The 19,715-nt window shown below is 40.8% G+C and overlaps 1 protein-coding gene across 14 annotated transcripts in view; it reads right to left on the minus strand.

The window, feature by feature from the left end:
- slmapa (sarcolemma associated protein a) overlaps positions 1–19,715 on the minus strand; it is a 60,812-nt gene that overhangs the window by 13,191 nt on the left and 27,906 nt on the right. For 4 of the 14 annotated variants that reach the window (XM_037099649.1, XM_037099648.1, XM_037099651.1 and 1 more), the window contains 19 exons: positions 16,354–16,390; positions 13,356–13,418; positions 12,196–12,291; positions 11,571–11,642; positions 11,356–11,496; positions 11,110–11,247; positions 10,770–10,938; positions 10,505–10,555; positions 8,778–8,924; positions 6,898–6,963; positions 4,202–4,261; positions 3,874–3,948; positions 2,407–2,487; positions 1,980–2,039; positions 1,606–1,731; positions 1,264–1,338; positions 1,068–1,168; positions 525–738; positions 280–397 (listed from right to left, as the gene is read on the minus strand). In XM_037099649.1, the coding sequence (XP_036955544.1) occupies positions 280–397; positions 525–738; positions 1,068–1,168; positions 1,264–1,338; positions 1,606–1,731; positions 1,980–2,039; positions 2,407–2,487; positions 3,874–3,948; positions 4,202–4,261; positions 6,898–6,963; positions 8,778–8,924; positions 10,505–10,555; positions 10,770–10,938; positions 11,110–11,247; positions 11,356–11,496; positions 11,571–11,642; positions 12,196–12,291; positions 13,356–13,418; positions 16,354–16,390 (1,890 nt within the window). The remainder of the gene's footprint in view (positions 1–279; positions 398–524; positions 739–1,067; positions 1,169–1,263; positions 1,339–1,605; positions 1,732–1,979; positions 2,040–2,406; positions 2,488–3,873; positions 3,949–4,201; positions 4,262–6,897; positions 6,964–8,777; positions 8,925–10,504; positions 10,556–10,769; positions 10,939–11,109; positions 11,248–11,355; positions 11,497–11,570; positions 11,643–12,195; positions 12,292–13,355; positions 13,419–16,353; positions 16,391–19,715) is intronic. The other 10 variants (XM_037099650.1, XM_037099653.1, XM_037099656.1 and 7 more) reach the window with 8 other exon arrangements.

Below are 19,715 nucleotides of genomic sequence, written 5' to 3' on the forward strand. Positions count from 1 at the left end.
TTTATTTAACCCTCTCTTACAAGAGTGTGCTTGTGTGTCAGACTTGTGGTTTAATATTTCTCAAGATTTGTTCAGTAACATCTGTAACATGAGATGAAGGACTACGTTTTAATTCGTTGACTTTTGTCGTAAATATCACTGAGCTGGGATGTGACTGTAGGTAAGTGATACTGACATGTGACTTATAGTTGGTTTTGACTGGCAGGTTGACCAAAGGCAAAGTGAAATAACTTGACAGAATTCTGATCGAGCAGCAGTTGGCTTGTGTTGTGTGTGTACCTGCTCAGCTCTGTCTCCAGACGGTGCAGTTTGTCCGTCAGAGATGTCCGTTCAGCTCTCAGGGCGTCACAGTCCTGCTGCAAACACACACACCGCTGCTGCAACGTAACACACTCCGCTGAGAGGGAGAGATGGAAGAGAGAAGGATCATTTATCTATCCTATAATTTGAAAATAACAGATCGACTATCAATACGATTTTGAGATTTCTGCAGTGAAACAGCAAACTAGCAAACACACACATACACAGCTCACCCTGCAGCTGGTTGGCGCTGTTGTGCTGCTTTTGCTGCTGTGTGAAGGCCTCCTGCAGCCGGCTGATCTCCTCCTCGTATTTGGAGGCCGTGCTCCTCCAGTGCTCCAGCTCAGATCGCACGCCGCCCAGGTCGGCCTGCAGGGCAGCGATCTCCCGCTCCCGCTCCGTCGTGGCTGCCTCCATGGCGTGCCGCAGGACAAGAATCTGATGGCAGAAACACAATCCATGCGTCGGTCAGTGACATCATAGGACTGGATTTACTTGCACACCAACAGACATTAGGTCGCATTCTGTAGAAGAGGCCTTTGTTTCTTTACGCAGGGAGGAGTCAGTAAGAGTCAGAGGGGAGTCAAAGGGGTGTGGGGGTCAGAGGACAGTCAGGGGAGCTCAGGGGAGGGAGTCAGATGGAGACACAGGGGATCTGGGGGGAGTCAAAGAGGCATCAATGGGAGCAAAAGATACCAGGAGGAGTTGTGAGGAATCAGAGGGAGTTGTGAGGAGTCAGGGAGCAACAAGCAGGAGTGATGTATTACCTCCTCCTGGGCGGAGTAGAGCTCCTCTCTGGTGGTGCAGATGGTGCTCTCCCTCTGCTCCCTCAGTGCCTCCATGTCAGCCTGCAGCTTCCCGAGCTGAGCTACACAAGTGACACAGGAGCAACATAGATCATGAGACATACAGATGTATAATGTAGTACTATAGTGATGTGTGTGTGTGTGTGTGTGTACTAACTCTGCAGGTACTGGATCTGTTTGGTCGACTCTTCAGTCTGCTGAGAGTTATTCCTCCTTTCGTCCTCCAGCAGAGCTACAGACAGACAGAGAGTCATATGGTCACCGTTAAAATCTGGTATGATGTCATGTGACATTGAGGCTATCAGATAACACAAGGAAAAGGACAGCACCAGGTCATCTCTCTCTGCTCTGTTACACATTTTAAAACAGTCTCCGTTTGATTCTCAGAAAAGTCACAAATGTCAGTATTTGTGGATCCTAAATGTATCTTAGATTTAGGCACAGCTCTCAAAATAACTCTGTGTTAACTGAAGAGGGATTATTTTCAACTGTTGGTTACCTTGTAACTCTAGACATCTCTGCTTGCCAGTGTTGGCTAATTCCTGGGCCTCCAGAAGCTCTCTGTGGAGATGGTGGATGACCTGCTCCGTGTCTCCAGGCTCTAGACCGGCCCGATGCAACTCCGCTGCACACACACACACACACACACACACAGTAGTAATTTAAATAGAATTCTTCATTTTTTACTCTTAATTCTTAACAGATGGCCATGTCATACATAACACATTAATAAAGACTTGAAAGGACTTGCAGCCACCAAACACAAGTAAACAGCTCCCCCTGCTGGTCAGTTAACTGTGACCTTGATTAATGTTGGTGGTCTGTGCAGAAGAGAGAAGAACTACAAAAGCAGATACAAGCAGACATATTCACCTTTAAGCAGAGCTACTCTGTTCTGTGGTTCATTTAACTCTTGGTCGTCCATGTTGCCGTCTAAATCAAAACACACACAAACGCACACATTCAATGACAAAATCTTTAAAGATTTAAATCGTACTTTGTCTTTATCAATTATCAATTTTATTAGAAAATAATAATGTATTTAGTTCTCAGTAGGTTGCTTAGAACTTGTTCCATGATCAAGTGGAAAAAGACTAGATGTTCTTTATGTCACATTAGAGAGAGAACAAACTTCAGGACCAAAATATTAGGAGTAAACAGCAGCCCAACTTAAAGAGAAAAACCCTGAAACTACAACTGATGAATGAGATAAAATGTGAAGGAGGACAGAATAATAAAAATGAGACTTCAACATAAAAACACTTGTGATGAAATGATACACTGAGTGAGTTTTACTGACCTGATGTGTCGTCACTGCTGCGGTCTTTGCTGGGACTGAGAGTGTCTGACATGTCTGACTCTTTGGCATCCATCTGATTCCCTGTGGGGCCACACAAACACACACACACACACACACACACACACACACACACACACACACACAGATTAGCTAGGCAGGGACAGAACAGATGAGAAAAAAAACATGCAAATCACCAGCACAAGAAACTGAGGGAGGGAAAAAAAATAAAACACCAAATAGGAAAAAAAAAAAAGAGGAAAAATGTAAAACTAGGGCCCCACATATGTGTGTATATGTGCACACACGCACAGACACACACGGACACTTGTGTGGTGTGCACTGACTGGATTAGAGTGTGTGAGGCACGACAGGGAAACAAACAACAAAAACAGCGGTTTAGAGCAGCTTTAGAACCACTCAGTGTTTTGTAAAGTACTGAAAAGATGCCAGTTCGCATGCTCAAAATTACAGACGTGTGTGTATGTGTTCATAGAAAATGTACTTCAACCATGTGTCAAAGCCTCCACACATGGCTGCCGGTAAGCCCTGGTGAGTATTGTGTGTTCAGAGAATCCAAAGCATGACAAACAGTCAAACCTCTCACAACAGAAAAGTCAAAAAGGTCAGAGGTCACTGCAGCAGGATGTCTCCTTGTCAGCAGTTTTGCCCCTTTGTGATAACGACTTGACAAAAAAAAAAAGTCAGTCGATGCAGCTGTTGAAAACTGAAATATTTCAGAACTGATGAAAGCCAGACAGTTGAGGATGTTCTCTGAAATCTAATAATAAGATCACAAGAACTGGCACAAAACATAATTCAGTAAGTGGAGAGATTCGGATGGTTATTTAATCGAAGAAGCAGATGACATGAAAAATGTTTCCATATGAGGACAAAGTTCATGTTTTGGAGCCTCATGTTGTGCAGAACGCGTATAACCTTCAGATTTTCATAAAAGCACGTTGGCATACTCCTGTTTGTCTTTGTAGCACTGTGATCACATCACATACTCGGTTTATCAACTCATATGATTAGTTAGTAAATTAATTTGTTTGGTCATTTTCCAAGCAAAATGTCAAACATTTGCTGGTTCTAGCTCCATAAATTTGAGGATTTATTAATTGTTCTTGTTATTTATGGCAGTTGATGTCAGAGTGTTTATAGACTAAAAGATTAACAGTGAAAAAATGAATCAGAATCAGTTAGTTGCGGTCAGCTACATCAAATCAATTATAGTTATCTTTACCTATTATCTATTAAAACGCTGGATTTTCACCTTGGCATTAAGGGGTTAAGTTTGTTCCTACAGCTGCTGCCTGTGTTGACTCTGCAGCTTCACTATGTGATACACCTGTTTAATATTGCGATGGTGATAACAGGACACATCTGCTGCCCAACTATTAATCAAAACCTTCCCAATACGGCTACGAATATAAATCCAGGTGAAGCCTGTGAGTGTGAGTCATCTACCTTTGAGTCGATCGGGACTGGCCAGGATGTCGTCCTCTGCCGTCTGGTTGTTCTGTAGGTGGGCGTCCATCACTTCTACAAACACATACAGATGAGAGTTTAATTTTCAGTTTCACTTGTTGGTTCTGATAGAATTAAGTTATCTTTAATGTAAAAACACACATTTTGATCTTAAAGCTTGACAAAGTCAGACACATATTCACCATGTATGTACAAACTAGTCTAAAACACTTTCAGTAGGTTACAGTGTTAGTTCACAGACTGAACTGCTCAAGGACTCAGACAAGAGAAGGAAATTATTTTCCTTGAAGCTTACTGGAGCTCTTACCATCAAAGTTGGCCAGTTTGTGGATTGAAGAGCTTACAGTCTCCTTCAGCTGTTTGACGGCTGCAGGAAGAAAAAACGAAAACCAGGAGAATCAGCGAATAAATCCAGTTTAAATTTGTTTTTCGAAAACACAGATTTTAAGATCAGTTCAAATCTGTGCCAATCTCCGTGAATGTCCAACAGGCCAACAATGACCAGCAGTCACAAAGCCTTTTACACAGACTCAGGGAGAGTTATCAGCTGGGTTAGTAGCTGGTTATTACAGGTCTGAAGTGCAGAATCTCTTGAACTCATGTTTCACTTTAGCTGCTGAAGTCACTCATTAAGTGTAGGTGTTCTTGTTTTTAGAATCTTTTTGCACATTAAAAGTATCTGTGATAAGCTATCCGAGATACAGTAACTTTGTAAAAATGGACACGTGATCTAGAGCCCCATTCACACTGCCATTTGGACGCGAGGATCCTACGCCAATCTCCGCCTCCGTCTCGGTGTGAATCCCTCGGAGGCGGCAAGAGGTGACATTTCGCTCTGGCATGTCAATCGGACAGGTCCCTCACTCAACTTAATAAACAGAAATTTCCCACAAAGCAGCGTTACATGACCAAACAAAAGTAACGTAGCAACTGTAACTGTCTTTGGCAACTTGAATGAGGAAAGAAAAATACCACAGATATATGTGGAGAAGTGTCTGATCTCCTGCCTGCTCTACTAACTTTTCGACACATTTCTGCCCGAAAAAACAGCATCTGTCATCGGCAAAAAAACTTTAACTCATCGAGTGTTTGTGATGAAAATAGTGACCGAGACTTCAGTGAACTTTCCCCCAAAAAACAGCCTCCCTTCACGCGAATGAATGAGTCAGACAGCGACCTGTTTACTGATGGCGATATGTAAATATGTAATTTAGCGCGAAAAACCTAACTTTGTCACTTTCCAGGATGTTTGGTGGGTCAGGATCACTACACATTATAACAGCATTCATATGATTATAGACTGTCTGCGGGTTGAGACTGACCAGAGGGGGGGGACACCAGGGAAACACCTTGAAAACACACCAATGTCATCATCATGGCATGTACTGTCACGCCTCTTTAGGAGCTGCAGCGCCGGCTTTCTGTGTGAATTACACAGCAGTTCGTCTTTAAGGCGGAGATAATGCGAAAGTGTGAAAGGGGCTTAGATCTCCTATAAACCCATGGAGTTGTATACAAGCAATGTTTCCAAGCTGCAAAGGGACTGCATAATAGTCGCATCATTAGTGAGCGAAACTTTTAAATTGCCTACGAGCAGTAGCAGCAGATAGAGAACTTCTACAACGTCTTCAATATCCAGGCAGCAAGAAGCAAGTAAAGCTGCCAGTAATGTTGCAGAATTCCGTGTATTTGAGTGGCAGCTGATCGAAAATATTATTTCAGCCAAAAAACAAGGAAAAGCAGCAAAAAGAAGGTAACAGTTCAATATCAGCTGATGTTTGGCTGGTATCAGAAATGTAGGCAGTGAGGAGAAGTTTTCTACAGACTAAATACTCGGACTGCATCTGATTTGAACACATGACCAGAGAAGAAGAAAGAACCGAAACAACAGGAAAACCAGAGAAACGAGGAGGTTAGTAAACTAATCCAGTGAAAAGCTACAAAGGCTGCATGCGGAGGAAAAAAAGGATGTGCAGATCGGCCAAAGAAGTAAAGAACTGTGTGAGCAGTGTTTGAGAAGCCAAAACCAGCCAGAAGAACCACAACATACCACTAACATTACCAAGGCACCAGTTAAACCCATTCCTACCAGACAAGAAGTTCAAAGAGCTCCTTGGTTGTGAAACAAACACGTCTCCAACAACACAAATCAGCCAGCAGAGGGACACCAAAGTAGTTGAATAATATCTACAACATGTACTTGGAAGTTAGATTTCTTTTCAACTTCAGGTTTGTTTGGTTTAAAGTCTCAAAATCATTCAAAGATTAAAAGACTGTCAAATGCAAACTGGAGAGAGACGCTGCTCCCGAGATTTGAAAATATAATTTTTTGGATGCTTTGAGCACTGTAACCAAACAACAAAAAAGATCATTTCAAATTCATAGTGTTGAGGTAGAAGAAGAAAATCTCCATTAATCTGCCATATTGAAATTAAAGATGGGTCATACCTCACCTCTTTACTTTCTTTACATTGTGCAGAGATGCAGTATGCTGACAAAAACTTAACACATTTACTTTAAAAATGGATAAAAAAAATGCTGGAAGCTGTTTCTTCGTACCCAGAAACCCGACAGCTTTTAAAAGAGTCTTTATTCGTCTATCTAGCTGTTGTCCGAGAGATAGCCTTTTTTCTGAAAACCGTCTTGCCCGATGTTCATGATTTTAACTTATTAACTGTACACATGTATAACTAAAGTCAATTGTCCTTAAACCAAGATCCACAGCCTGCTCCATCGAAGAGCGCAAGGAAGAATGTAGATGTATGACAGGACAGTTCCACCAGGACATTAAAAAAAATATGAGACTGTAAAAACAAATGCATACTGAAAATGTAAACTTAAAATTTTTAGCTACTTAATAAGTTAAAAAATGACAATCTTATAATTTCAATGTGGAAAAGAAAATTAATCAACACCATCTTTTAATCATGGATCTTTTCTTGGCAGTGATTGTTGTCTGTGCTTTAACGTGTGTGACCAGCAGGAATGGATGTTTGTACTCACGCGGACACTCAATCAACTGTTGGATTCTAGTCGAGTCTCCTCCACTGTTGTTAACGTGACAGTTGTCTGATAGAAAACACAAACACCGACGTTACTACGATGACGAGTCAGAGTCGAGTTGGGCATTTGTCTGACATTTGATTGATTCTGCTCATCAATGCCAAATCAGATTAAATCTGATGCTTTAAAAATGGAAACAAAATATGTTGAGGCAGCACGTCCCATGTCTGACTGTGACTGAAAAGTGCCATTTGTCAATTCTTGGGATTATTTTTGGTAAAAGATTAAATAAAAAAGAGGAATATAAACTAGTTCACCGTGCAGTAATTATATGCTCACTTGTTTCCATCAATTAATTTTTCCCTGTGGTGTTATAATTATCTGATTATCAAACATTATCAAAATCAAGAAATTCTTCATGTTGTCTTCGTGACTTTCTCTTGGCACATTTTTTTTTAACAGCAATACTTCACAGTTTAATTACTTGCAAGCATAAATTATACTTTCTGGAATCGATGAGCAGAATCAAAAACCATCTTTCTAAATTCAGAATCTGCTCTCAAAATCCAACTCTGCATAAGAGAGGACGAGACAAAAAGAGCCGTAGACAGATAAGAGAGGACGGAAACCGTGACAGATAAAGGACAGACATATACAAGCAGGTAGAAAGCGTGACAGAACTGACAAGTCATACAGAGATCGATATTGCATCGACAGATAGATGCTCCAGAAACAAAATGGACAGGGCAGAAATCAAAGCCAAACATGGCAGGTTTTTTTTTTTACAGGGGTTCTGGACAGATAACACAAGACTGTAACAACAGACAGGATGTGCACATGCGGCCAAGCACACAGACAAACTTCTGTCTCTCAGTAACCTTTAGTTTAATGCAGTACTGCCAAAACAGTTTAAACTCAACTACACGACAACTTGATGAAAATAATCCTTTCATCTCATTATAGAGTCAGAGTGGGAACTTTCATGAAATCTGCTCCACACAGGATGTGACTCAAAACAAAGTGAAATCCAAAAGTGTCTCCTCTGACAATGCTGCAGCTGTTTATCGCCTCATATTACGTATGCAGAAATTGACCTAAAGTGTGGCTAACATTCAAGATCAAAACTCCCATAAATGTTTTGCTTTGAGATGGAGAGTGATAGAAACTGAGGTAAAACAAGAGTGAGTGGACGGGCATTCACTTAACAGAGAGCTCCAGTGTTGTGTTTAAGTCTGTTCCCCTGCTGGTACGTGTTCCCCCTCTCACCACTTGGGCTTGAGACGGACGTCCTTCAACAAGATCAGTCAGTAACAAAACCTGCCGACTTATTAATACAACCGAGTGTTTTCCTCTGCCTTTTCATAGCACTGAGATCTGTGTTTCTTCATCAAACTAGGATTCTTACATTGTTTTTTTTTTTAATTGGGGGTTTTTTGCACTTTGGACAGTTGCAAGCTGCTGGGCTAGACATTTTGCTAATGTCATCTTTGGCCCAACAGCAGTACTACAGCGAAAACGCAGGTAGGAGGAATTTGAAAAGTTGTCTGTTTCTGCTTTAAGCACCCCTGATAAACTTCACCCTGTAAAAACAGACAACTAGAATAAAGACTTTTAGTGAAGAAAGGCCGACTACAGCTAGAGAATCATATATATAATAATTTGATTAGGTTAAGGGTCTAACTTAGCCTTCATAAAATTTCATTCTACAGGTTTGATTTTTGTATTATGTTATCTCATCTATTCAGTGAATATCATTGTATTCTGTGTTTTTCTTGATTGTATTCTTTTAGATCTCTGCTCAGCACTTTGCAAAACCTTTTTATAGATCAGTGCAAAATATAAATCAGACTGTCTATTATTATGATAATCAAACTAACTACCATGAATGTCTTCATCTTCTCCAACTGCACCATCATCTGTGTCTGTATCCTCCTCATCCTCCTCTTCCTCCTGGCTCTCAGGTGTCTGCTGGCTCTGTTTGTCCTCGATAGGCTCCTCTACTGGTCCATGGGAGACAATGTCGTCATCTGTCATGTGACCAGATCAGATATATACGATTGTGTCGAATCGCCAAACACAAGTTCAGAACACTGTCAGAGTCCAAATGATGGCAGGTTCCTTCACAAAGTGGCTACTGTGTCCAAGTGAGCAGTGAGACCGCCAGCATTCATATTCAGTGTTGTCATTCAATCCCCAGAGGTCAATCAGTGACCAAAAGCTCTTTTTCCCCCAGAAGAAGAAAACAAAGCAGTGGAGAGTTTGGCGACCGTGGAAACAACCCAGATTATCCATAAACCCCAACAAACCCTGTTTGGACTCAACATAGTGCCACCAAATCCCTGAGACGACCCGTGAAACAGACACACAGAGGTGACACAAACCATCCCGTCATTCAAACTCGTTTTTGCAGAGTGGACACAGTTGAAATTACAGGTCGCGTGACACTTAACTTAGACAGACTCTCCCCAGATCCAATCATTATAAAAGAAAGAGATTCAAAAAGTAAAATTCTAAAATTCTCTGTGTGTTATCAAAAAACATAACCAATAAAAAAATTCTCACCATGTCTCAGAGACAAAACTTGATCAGGATAATATTTTCAACTAGAGAATGATTTTAATTCTCTTGCAATACAAGGCTTTAAACTGCTAAATACAACTAGTGGTGCTCACTGAAAACAGTGAATAACCAGCAAGATCTGTACATTACCAATATATTTTTCATTATCTCTACTTCTGTAATATTTTATTGGATTTTACTGAATTGCTGCACTTCGCTAATCCCTCAAAATTTCTGAACACTATGAATGCCGATGTGAATACTGGTATCAGGAATATTTTTGGTATTTCTGGCAACATATCTCGATATCTTGTCAGCAATTTATTGAGATATTTGCAGGGTCCACAATATATCTTTATTCGACTGTTCTGTTCTTCCTCTAATATCAATATAATCTTGAAAAGGTTTAGTATATGTGAATTGGCATGTCAGTTACCCATTTTTATTTTTCTGTTTTCTTTTGGTTACTTTATTTGTACAAACACCTGGATCAAGAGTAAAATTTCTGTAAAAGTGTCAATAAAAGTATGCACATTTAACTGTAAAGTAAATAAGTCTTTTCTACATTTCCTATCATGTGAACTCAGGGCCGCTGTAACAATCAGCTGTGTGTGACTGTGCTGAGGTTTCTGAGTGTTAAAGTGATAGTTGATTCTCTCTGAATGATTTAAGATCTAGACAGAAACGTGCTGAGGGTGTATGTGAGGGGCTTCAATTCTTCTGGATTCAGAAAAATATCTCAACTGACTGTGAATTCTAATCATACCATCCACTTTAACTACCAAAACCTGAAAGCTAGTCATCAGGACACCATAAAACACCAAAACAGAAGAAGAAGAGCCAGACTTCCACTGTGACAAACAAAGAGACAGATGAACAAAGAGACCAAAGAGAGCAGCAAGCAACAGGAAGTTATGTGGAAATCATGCAGGAACCTCTCATGCATCATTAGTGTAGGATGAGGAAGTGAAGTTAGCGACCACAGAAGAAACAAAGAGCGGCGGAGAGGACAAGTGTCCCGGGGCAGACCAGAGACGAGTGGACTCACCAAGACTGTTGTTCTCTTTAGTACTTTTCTCTTGTAGCTGTTCTAACCGCACTGTAAACAACAACAACAACAACAACAGCAGAATGAGGAGTTGACTGACCAGTCCGAGCCGAGCCTCCTGACTGGTCAAAGACGTGTTCTGACCAAGCCACTGGTTACTATGGTAACTCTTGTGATGGGTGTTAAAGGGATTGGCTTGCAGGGTGCCGTCAGTTTGTTAAATGTTAGGGCAGGACTGTGTGTGCATGTGTGAGCGTGTGTGTACCCTGGAGGGCGGCGAGCCTCTCGTTGGTGAAGTCGTTGTCGGCCTGCAGAGCTTCGATGCGAGCCTGGAGAACCTGCTCCTTCTCCTCCATCTCCTCGATCCGCAGCTCCAACTCCCTCTTCTCCGTCGCCCCCCGCTGGGTCAGCTCCTCCTGTCGGCCCTCAGCCGCCTGGTGGTGCGAGGAAACAGGAGAGAGCAAGCATTAAAATCCTTCTAATAAAAGCAAGCAATCTGCAAAATTAAATATATACCATATTAATTAAATTATGTAGCAGGAAAATTAAATCCTTTGTCATTCAGAGCAATGTCACACAACATATGGTAGTTTTTGCGCAGGTACCTTAATCTTGTCAGTGAGCTCTTTGATTTCATTGACGGCAGCGTTGTACTTGTTGGCGAGCTCCCTCAGCTCCTCCTGGCCTCTCTCAGACATCTCCTTCAAGTGTGTGCACTCATCCTCTGTGTTACTGAGCGAGCGCTACAGGACAGAAAAAACAATGAAAGGTTTTGGTTTCCCCGACACAAGAGCCCCATCCATTAAGTATCATCATAGGGTGTGTGCATAGTGGGTGTATGTGAATCCTACCTCCACCTCTGACAGCTTCCTGACCACCTCGATCTTCTCCTGCAGGACTCTCCTCAGAGACTCTTTCGCCGTCGTCTCATAGTTGTGTTTGTCCTCCTGAAGAGCCAGGAGCTCCTTACGCATCCCTTCCTCTGTCTGGGACTTAAAGTTTAACTTTGATTAATTTATTGCAAGATCATTTGTTGTTTGTATAATGAGATATTGTGCTGCTTTACCTTGGAGTAAGCCTGTAGCTGACTGCCCATCACCTCCAGTCTGGAGAGCAGACGGTCTTCATCAATCAGAGCCTGGAGAAGACACGCTCAGTTTACAGCAAGTGTACAAGTAGAAAAATATTATCAACCACTCAATTACTGTGAGAAGTCAACCATTAACTCATGAACAAACTACGCACAAAGGGCAAACATCTTCCCTGGATTATTCAGATGATTTTTTCATACATGTTTAATTAACTCGATAACTAAATTTCAAATTTTAATATCACGCTTATTGTAAATAGGCTGACAGAAAATATACCGCTATCAATAGTCAAAAAATGCAGAATACCAGCCCTGATTATTGGTCTACCCTTACTGATAACAACAACATTATATTAGCAAGTGTTGTATACAATATTATGCATCAAATCACAGCCCTGCAAAGGTAAAATATAATTTCAAAGTGTGTGAATCCATCAGTCAGTGTCTGAGGGCCTCACACAAACAGCTGCGTGTACACAGGTGTGCTTATACTGAAAATTGAAAGTGTGACAGCTGGAGTTAAACTCAGAGGATGTAATATGACATTTGTTCCTCTCTGTGTCACAGTACAAGGTTGAAGTATAATTAAAGTATTTCTTACCTGCCAGCTGCTCTCTGAGGCCTCCTGAGTGTTGGCTAACAGACGCTGCAGAGTGGCGAGCTTCTGCTCCAACATCTGCTCTCTGTGTAAGGCCTCCTGGCAGAGAGAGAGAGAGAGAGAGAGACGGACAGAAAGAAAGGGAGAGAGGGAGGAAGACAGGTTGGGTAACCAATGACTCGGATAAGAAAAATTAAGAAATCAGGAAAGAGAAAAACTACAATGTCATTTAGAATGAAGACGACAAGAAAAACTTTTACTTGCAATATGTTCCTCTGCAAATATTTAAGTAACAAGAGCTTTTAGTCAGCTTAACAACCCTGATAATAAACTAGTCGGTCACTGCTGGTGACTTGTAACTTTGCTTCTTTTTGTGTATTATGAAAAAAAACCAGCAACCCGCACTTCTCAAAAGCTTAAAATATATATATATTACAGGAGTGGCGGGCATCAACAGTGAACAAAACTCTGGTGCTCTCTGAGAAAAACAGCATTTCAGCCCCTCATCAGCGCACCAATCATAAGATTTGTTCACTGAGAGTGGCAGAGTTTCTTTAATACGTGTAACTATCAAATAATGTTCCAGTCTCAGTCAGTCAATCGCTGTTCTGTTAGTTGACTCATGCTGCTTTAAAAATTGGTCTCAGATTTATTTTAAAATCAGGTCTGTTTCATGAGAAAATTACATCATTTTGGTTGAGGAAGGGACATGTTTTGGATCAAAGTCCTTAATAAATAATTAAAAAAAGGAAGGTGCCGAAATCTTTGGGAGAAGATTCACCAGCATTTCAACCCACTCCTCAGCTTTAGATCTTCTCTGTGCTTCACTGATCAGAGACGGTTACTTCTTTTCTTAGTAAGAAATTCTGTTTGATCTCCCCTCCTGTCATGTGTCTCACTTGCTAGAGTCTTTTTCTGGGAATAATTCTGCCCCTAATAATGCTTTTTGCTATATAATTGAGCAAGTTCTGATCAATGAGATAAAGTCAGCTCCTGTCCTCTGTTCCTGTCAACCCAGCTCATGTAACCTGCTGTGAACATGTTCAATCTGACACTAAAAATGTGTAAGAAAGTGTCTGACGACTAATGAATAACCAGCTTGTATGTACTGTATTTGTTTCAGTGCAGTTCCACAGTGTGACCAGTAGGTGCCAGTGTATTACCTGTAGATACTGGGAGAGCTGGAACAGTTCCTGAGAATACATACTGGGAGTGTTGGCTGCAACCTAGAAAAGAAACACAGATCATTGAAACATATTGACAGTTGTTGTGAATTCATTCAGCTTTGTTTGAATTGAAGGTGGATCAGCAGATGAAAAACCCCGAGAGGTAAAAGGTCAATGGCCTTAAAAACAACACGTCACACAGACAGTAATAACAACGATTACCTGGTGGACCAGTGACCCAGTTGTATACAACAACACTGCAGTCATCTGTCCCAAACATGTGTCCATCTTAAAGGAATAGTTCAACAATTGCTCCAGCACAAAAAAAATAAATAAAAATCCCACTAAAACCATGTTTCTTTTTACATTTCTGTTTGTGTACAGATTCAACAAAAAGAAACAAGACATTGCTCATCAGTGATCTTTAGAGAATCAGAATCAGCTCATCAATCAAGTCTTTAGTTGCAGGAAGTTACGTTTGGTGGTCACATCCATCAGAGCATCTTAAACTATTCTGCGCCTGAAGCTGTCACGACTTAAATTTAACCAAACTTAATTTCAGACAGAGCTTACAGAAATGAAAAAATAAATAACTAAAAACAAACAGGATAAAACCACAACAAGCCATCATAAAATTTAAAAACAGTTCATAAGTAGACTATATATCGCCAGTGTTTTCTAAGCGTGGATGTTTACTGAGAACTGCTCCTCCCGGGGCCGTTTGAAGCCTCTGTGATGCTGTTTAAAATGCCTGATGGTGCTAAAAGCAGGTGTTTCATGACCCATTTGGCATCCACAATTTGGATTATCTCAGACTCTTCCTTCCGCCATGAAACCATAGCTAAAAGTGGTAGAAAACCACACATTCTGTCTGTGCATTTTATTACACATGTGGCATGCTGGGTGTGCGCATTCATGAGATTGTGTGTCGGTCTTTTGAGACCCAGGAGGTGCAAGGCTCCTGTTTTAGGACACTTAATTAAGTTCGAGAAAGTGGTACAAATGTAATCACAGCTCCTCCCTGACACACGCACACAGTCGGCTCCAGCCTACATTCCTCAGACTGGTTACACTGAGGCCCTGTTGTTCTCACTGTCAGAGCGAAACACAGAACAGGGCGAGACAGCAGAGTAAGCTAACATGGTATAGTGGGGTAAAGTACTAGCCTGACAATGTACCGTACAATATAAAATGATACCAAACCTCACGTACCTCATCATCATGACATAAAATAGTAATTACTATTACTGAATAATTATCCCCTAATACCGTGACGTACTGTGACACAAACACGTTGCTCTACATGACCTTTATTCAGTGAACAAAGGTCCTCAAAATTCCTAATAATTCTCAATAATAAAAGGTGTTATTGGTAACATACAGGCACCTTCTTTTACAGTCACGTTACAACACTGCTGTTGTTCTAATCATCCACCCTTTCAAGGGGAAGTTTGTTACACTGGCTTATGGTATTTAATCAGCATCGAGAGTCTCGTTAGTTGCCAGTTTGTGGAAAAACTGGATACCACATGACACCAATGCCCAAACCTTGTTGGAGACTAGAACCAACTGTCTAATTTCTTATCCCTAGAAACAAAAACATCATTTTGATTAATCTCTGACCATGATAATGTTTAAGGAAAATAATAATTCTATCCTGCACCTAAGGTCTGTAACTGAAAACACTGATCACTCTACATAAAAATGTTACCAACAAGACCTGTAAATGTTGTTTAAGCAAGCATTCTTCTTCATCTTTCAAGCAATTCTTTCCAAATAAAAGGATTTAAAAAAAAAAAAAACCTCAACCATTCATAATCTTAAAAATCTGTTCTTCTATCTCCATAGCAACAAGATTTCAACTTATAGAGAGCATCAGAATCCACTTTAAGCTCTGCTCAGAGAACAAAGACATACAGGACACAGATGATTAACTCTGATGAACCGTCATCATCTCAAGTTCAACTAAAATCACAGAGTAGTCAACCGCAACGCTAACATGTTGTCTTAAGTTAATGTTGATGATACATGTAGCTCACATGTCATGGCCAGACAGTGTGTTGTTAGTGGTACGAAGAGTAACGACCACAACAGCATCTAATTAGCCCAGACTGACATTTGCAGGTAGGTTAACAAGCAGTTTAACGTGCCGCAGCTTAGCAGTTAATTAGTCATCCAGCCTTCAAACTGACATTAGTGGTTCACTTTTCCCAAGTGAATGTTTTCTTTGGTGGCTCAACTTGCTAAGGTGCATGACAGGGTGTGTGTTCCTGTAAGTAAGATAAGCGGGAGACTTTGTACAAAAGCTGATGTGGGTTGTTGTGGCTCCTATGCTGAGTAGCTGCTATCTGGCTCTCTGTGTCCGTCTGCTCTGCCTGTGATCATGTTACAGCTTCATTCAAAATTTGACTGCCTTTATTTAAATAAGGTCTTTATCTACAAAGACAGATTGTACTCCATCAAATTAAGAGCAAAGCTACGGGGTGCCGCCATGAAACAAATACATGTCAAATAATATTTGCTTCCTGTCGGTTTCTCATTTTTTCTCGAAGAAGAACACAGGCCAGTATATTTACAGAGTAAATATGTATGCTGTCAAATAAATGCAATCTAATTACAGTTCAACTTTAAGTAGTTTTAAACACCACAAGTCACAAAGCACTCTGAGTGAGTGGTGGGAAAAAAAAAAAAATGTTGCCCCCTAAACCACATTAAAGACTTCTGTCGTGCAGCAGCAGAAACTGGCAGCAATCTCTGCATTCCTGAATCAGCTGACTACTCCACTCTGTGTGTATGTGTGTGTGTGTGTGTGTGTGTGTGTGTGTGCGTGTGCCCAAAGAGTACTTGTGTGTACCATCTACCCAACACACACACACACACACACACACACACACACAGAGCTCTGTCACCGAGGACCATGCATACAAGTCTGGGCAGGGACAAACAACATGCACACGGGACGGGACAACAACAACACACACGTTTCTGTTCTTACCTTGTCTACAGGTAGTGGTAACGGAGTCTGGATGACACTGAAAAAGGAAGGAGAGGAGAAAACAGTTTGTCACCATGGAAACAGCAGGGAGGAGAGACACGTGGAGTAACCACGGCGACAGAAGAGTGGGAAAAAAAAAAAGATTCTCTCAGGTCTTGTGACGCTCGTTTTTTTTTTTTCACCCTCTCGTTAAAGAAAAACCTCATCTCAGCACATCGTTGAGACAGTCGTTGAGAAATCTAATCTTGACTTTCTCGACTCCATGTTGTTTCAAGGACTTATAAATATCTGTGAAGCTTCCATTGTTTTTAAGAAGAAGAAGCAGCGCTGTAGTGAATGGACAAAGAAGAACACGCTTTGCAGAAAGGGTGTATCAGTGTGTGGTGGTTGTTGTGTGGAAGTCAGCTAACATCAATAACAGTCTGTTGATCATTAAGCTGGACGGGGACTCCTTTAAGTACATCTAAAGTCAGTGAGGGATGTGACAGCTCACACACACACAGCAGCCTGAGGCCAGTTTTCAGAATGAGTAAGCTTTACAAATGACAAGTCATACAATCTTTGCCTTTAGCGAGTTCAGCCAATCACTAAAGTGCACATATAATACATCAGTCAATCAGGACCCAAGAGTACATTCAAAGCTCTCCACACATGACTAGCTGTATCTAAGGTAGGGTGAGGTGCAGAGCTCAGTGCAGAGGCAAAGTCTGTGATTACATCACCACATATAGCAAGTAAAGCAATGAGACATTTGAAAAACAATAGAACAAGCTTTGCAAAGGCACCTGCAACATCTTAATTCAAAGAGGGAGATGAGTAAAATCCTGATAATCAAGAGGATTTAGGTTTATTAAACCTTTTTTTATCCTCATTATCAATCCCTGTGAGGTTTTTGCTCTCACAGCATTAAAACAACAACACATCTGAGTCACACTGTCGGGAAAATTGGCCACCTTCAGTTTCTGCCTTACATCAGTGGACATATTATCTAGAGGACTGTATCGCACAACAACACAAGGTCACATAGGTTTGCTTTGGTGGGGGTGAAGATAATGCAGCATTCACCTGGGAGCAGTCAGAGTTCAGGAATGAAGGTAAACTTGACTCTGAGAAAAATAAAAAGCCTACTCTGTTAATGTGTAACGACAGACCAGCAGGAGAGGTGGAGACACCAACGGCTTCAGCAGCAAATAAAAAGAAACGACACAACTTCTTCTCAATCCATAACACAACACTTATGACATCCATATTCAAATACTTGAAATACCTGTAAACTGACACCATTAATAGTATAATTAACAACATTCAAATCTGAGCAAATATGATTTGCACGGTTGCAGAAGGATGGAGTCTATCCCAGCTGATGGGGGCGAGGTCGGATACACCCTTGAACAGTTCAAAAATCTGGCAAGTAAGACCGCTTATCCCGTAATTGTTTTGTCAGGCGATTTAAATACGCTGCTTTTGTCTGTCAAAACTTTATTTTTGGAAGTTATGTTAGCGATTAAGACATTGCTGAGGCCTTTACAAACAAAGACATTCCACAAGTTTTAATGATGTAACCAGATTTCGAAAACCAGTAGTTTGAGAGTAGCTGGTTGTTATTAAATACTTAACAAAGATTTTATAAATAGCTCTGGCAAATCCTGGTTATAATCTCATAATGTTTTTCGACTTCAGGAATAGAACAAGAGACAGCAAGAAAGAGACAGAGTAAGGAACTGAAGGTGGAGCAAAACAAAAGCCAAAAAAAGTTGCTATTGCTAAAACCCTGGTTTTTAACAAATCTACAAAAACTGAGACACCGCCAGAAAACAAAGGAGTTTGGTCGGAAAAGTACTTTCATTAGTGATCGCTGCTTTGAACTAAAGGCCAAAGCTTCGCTAAGTGAATTGGATAAAAGATGCCTCGAAAGGATAAGCCAATAATTTTAAAGGACTTTAGCACTTCTAGTACCAGCAGTGCAGGTTCTCTGCAGAGATCAGTTACTGTTGCTGCTGTTCGCCTCCAGTGTGACAAACTACTTCCAGAGACCGAAATCATCCATCACAGTAAACACCAGAGACCTTCTGTGATGTCACTGTGCTGAGTCCAGCGTTTTTATATCAGAGCTGCGTTAACACTGAGCTCCGCTGTCTGTTTATCACCTGGCACTCAGAAAGAATCTCAAATGTCCTCCAGGAAATAATCTTCTTCAGAATGTCGTCCTAGTGACTTCACTCTTTCATCTTTTATCCTTTAAATAAGTCTCACGTGAGCTGTGAAAGCAGATCATCTCAGGCACATTTTCAGTGGTTTTTTGGCCTATTATCAGGGTCAAATGTGAAATAATACTTTTACCAGCAATTAAGCGCTTATTTTCTTGACTCCATCTTACCGTTTGGATCCAACACTTTGTTTCTGCTGCATTCATTCAGTCACAGCAGTCTGTAACGCTTTAATTTTTCATCACCACAGCAATCACTATGGACAATGTTGTCTTTTTTTAATCACCACTACCTGCAACGGCCCTGTCACTCAAACAGCATCATCACAGCCAGAGTCCACCTCTGCATTACTTATTCATCTTATTCATGACTCAAACAGCACTTTTCCACTGTAGGAATTTGGCAACCTGTAACCCGGGGCTTCACACAACCTGAATTTATGGCGCTGACTCATTGCTAGGTTTTTACAGGTGCTTCCAGAGTATTTTACAAACAACGATGTGTCAGATATAGGTCATGAAATAAAGCAACAGTGCATCTCTTCAGGGATGGAAGTGTTGCCATGTTTCGTGCTCAGTCGACTACTTTGGTCCAGACTGAAATATTTCGACTGTTCAATAGACTGCCAAGAAAATTTGTACAGACACTCATAATTTCGGGACGTGAATGAATGCAATGAATTTTGAGACTGCCTCATTTCCACCTCGAATGACTGCCTGAGGTTCACAAGAGGCTTTTAGTGAAATGCATCGACAACAATTGGATGGATTGTCATTCACGTTCTCCTCAGGATGAGTTCTCTGGAGACCACCTTATTTTTCATGTCGCAGCATCATGTTATTTGCCCAACACTTGGTGTTTATGGCCAAATTATGGAGGCAATGATGAACCGATTAATTCATTAGTTATACCAGTGAATTAAAAATAACTTTGGTCATCTGATTTTTCATTTCACAGCATCATTTTATTTTTATTCATCAGTTGATTTGATGGGGACCGTACATGTAGGTATCGGCACATCTAATCAAAGTGCATGCTATGCAATGTATATATGACTTCCAGGCTAATTTGTAATCCTTCTAAAATGGCATAATAACTAACAATTAGGCAGACAAAGACAATGAGGTTGATCGTAATGGCAGAGATTGATTAATC

The sequence above is a fragment of the Acanthopagrus latus genome, chromosome 6 (genome assembly GCF_904848185.1).
Source record: "Acanthopagrus latus isolate v.2019 chromosome 6, fAcaLat1.1, whole genome shotgun sequence".
In the NCBI taxonomy this organism is placed as follows: Eukaryota; Metazoa; Chordata; class Actinopteri; order Spariformes; family Sparidae; genus Acanthopagrus; species Acanthopagrus latus.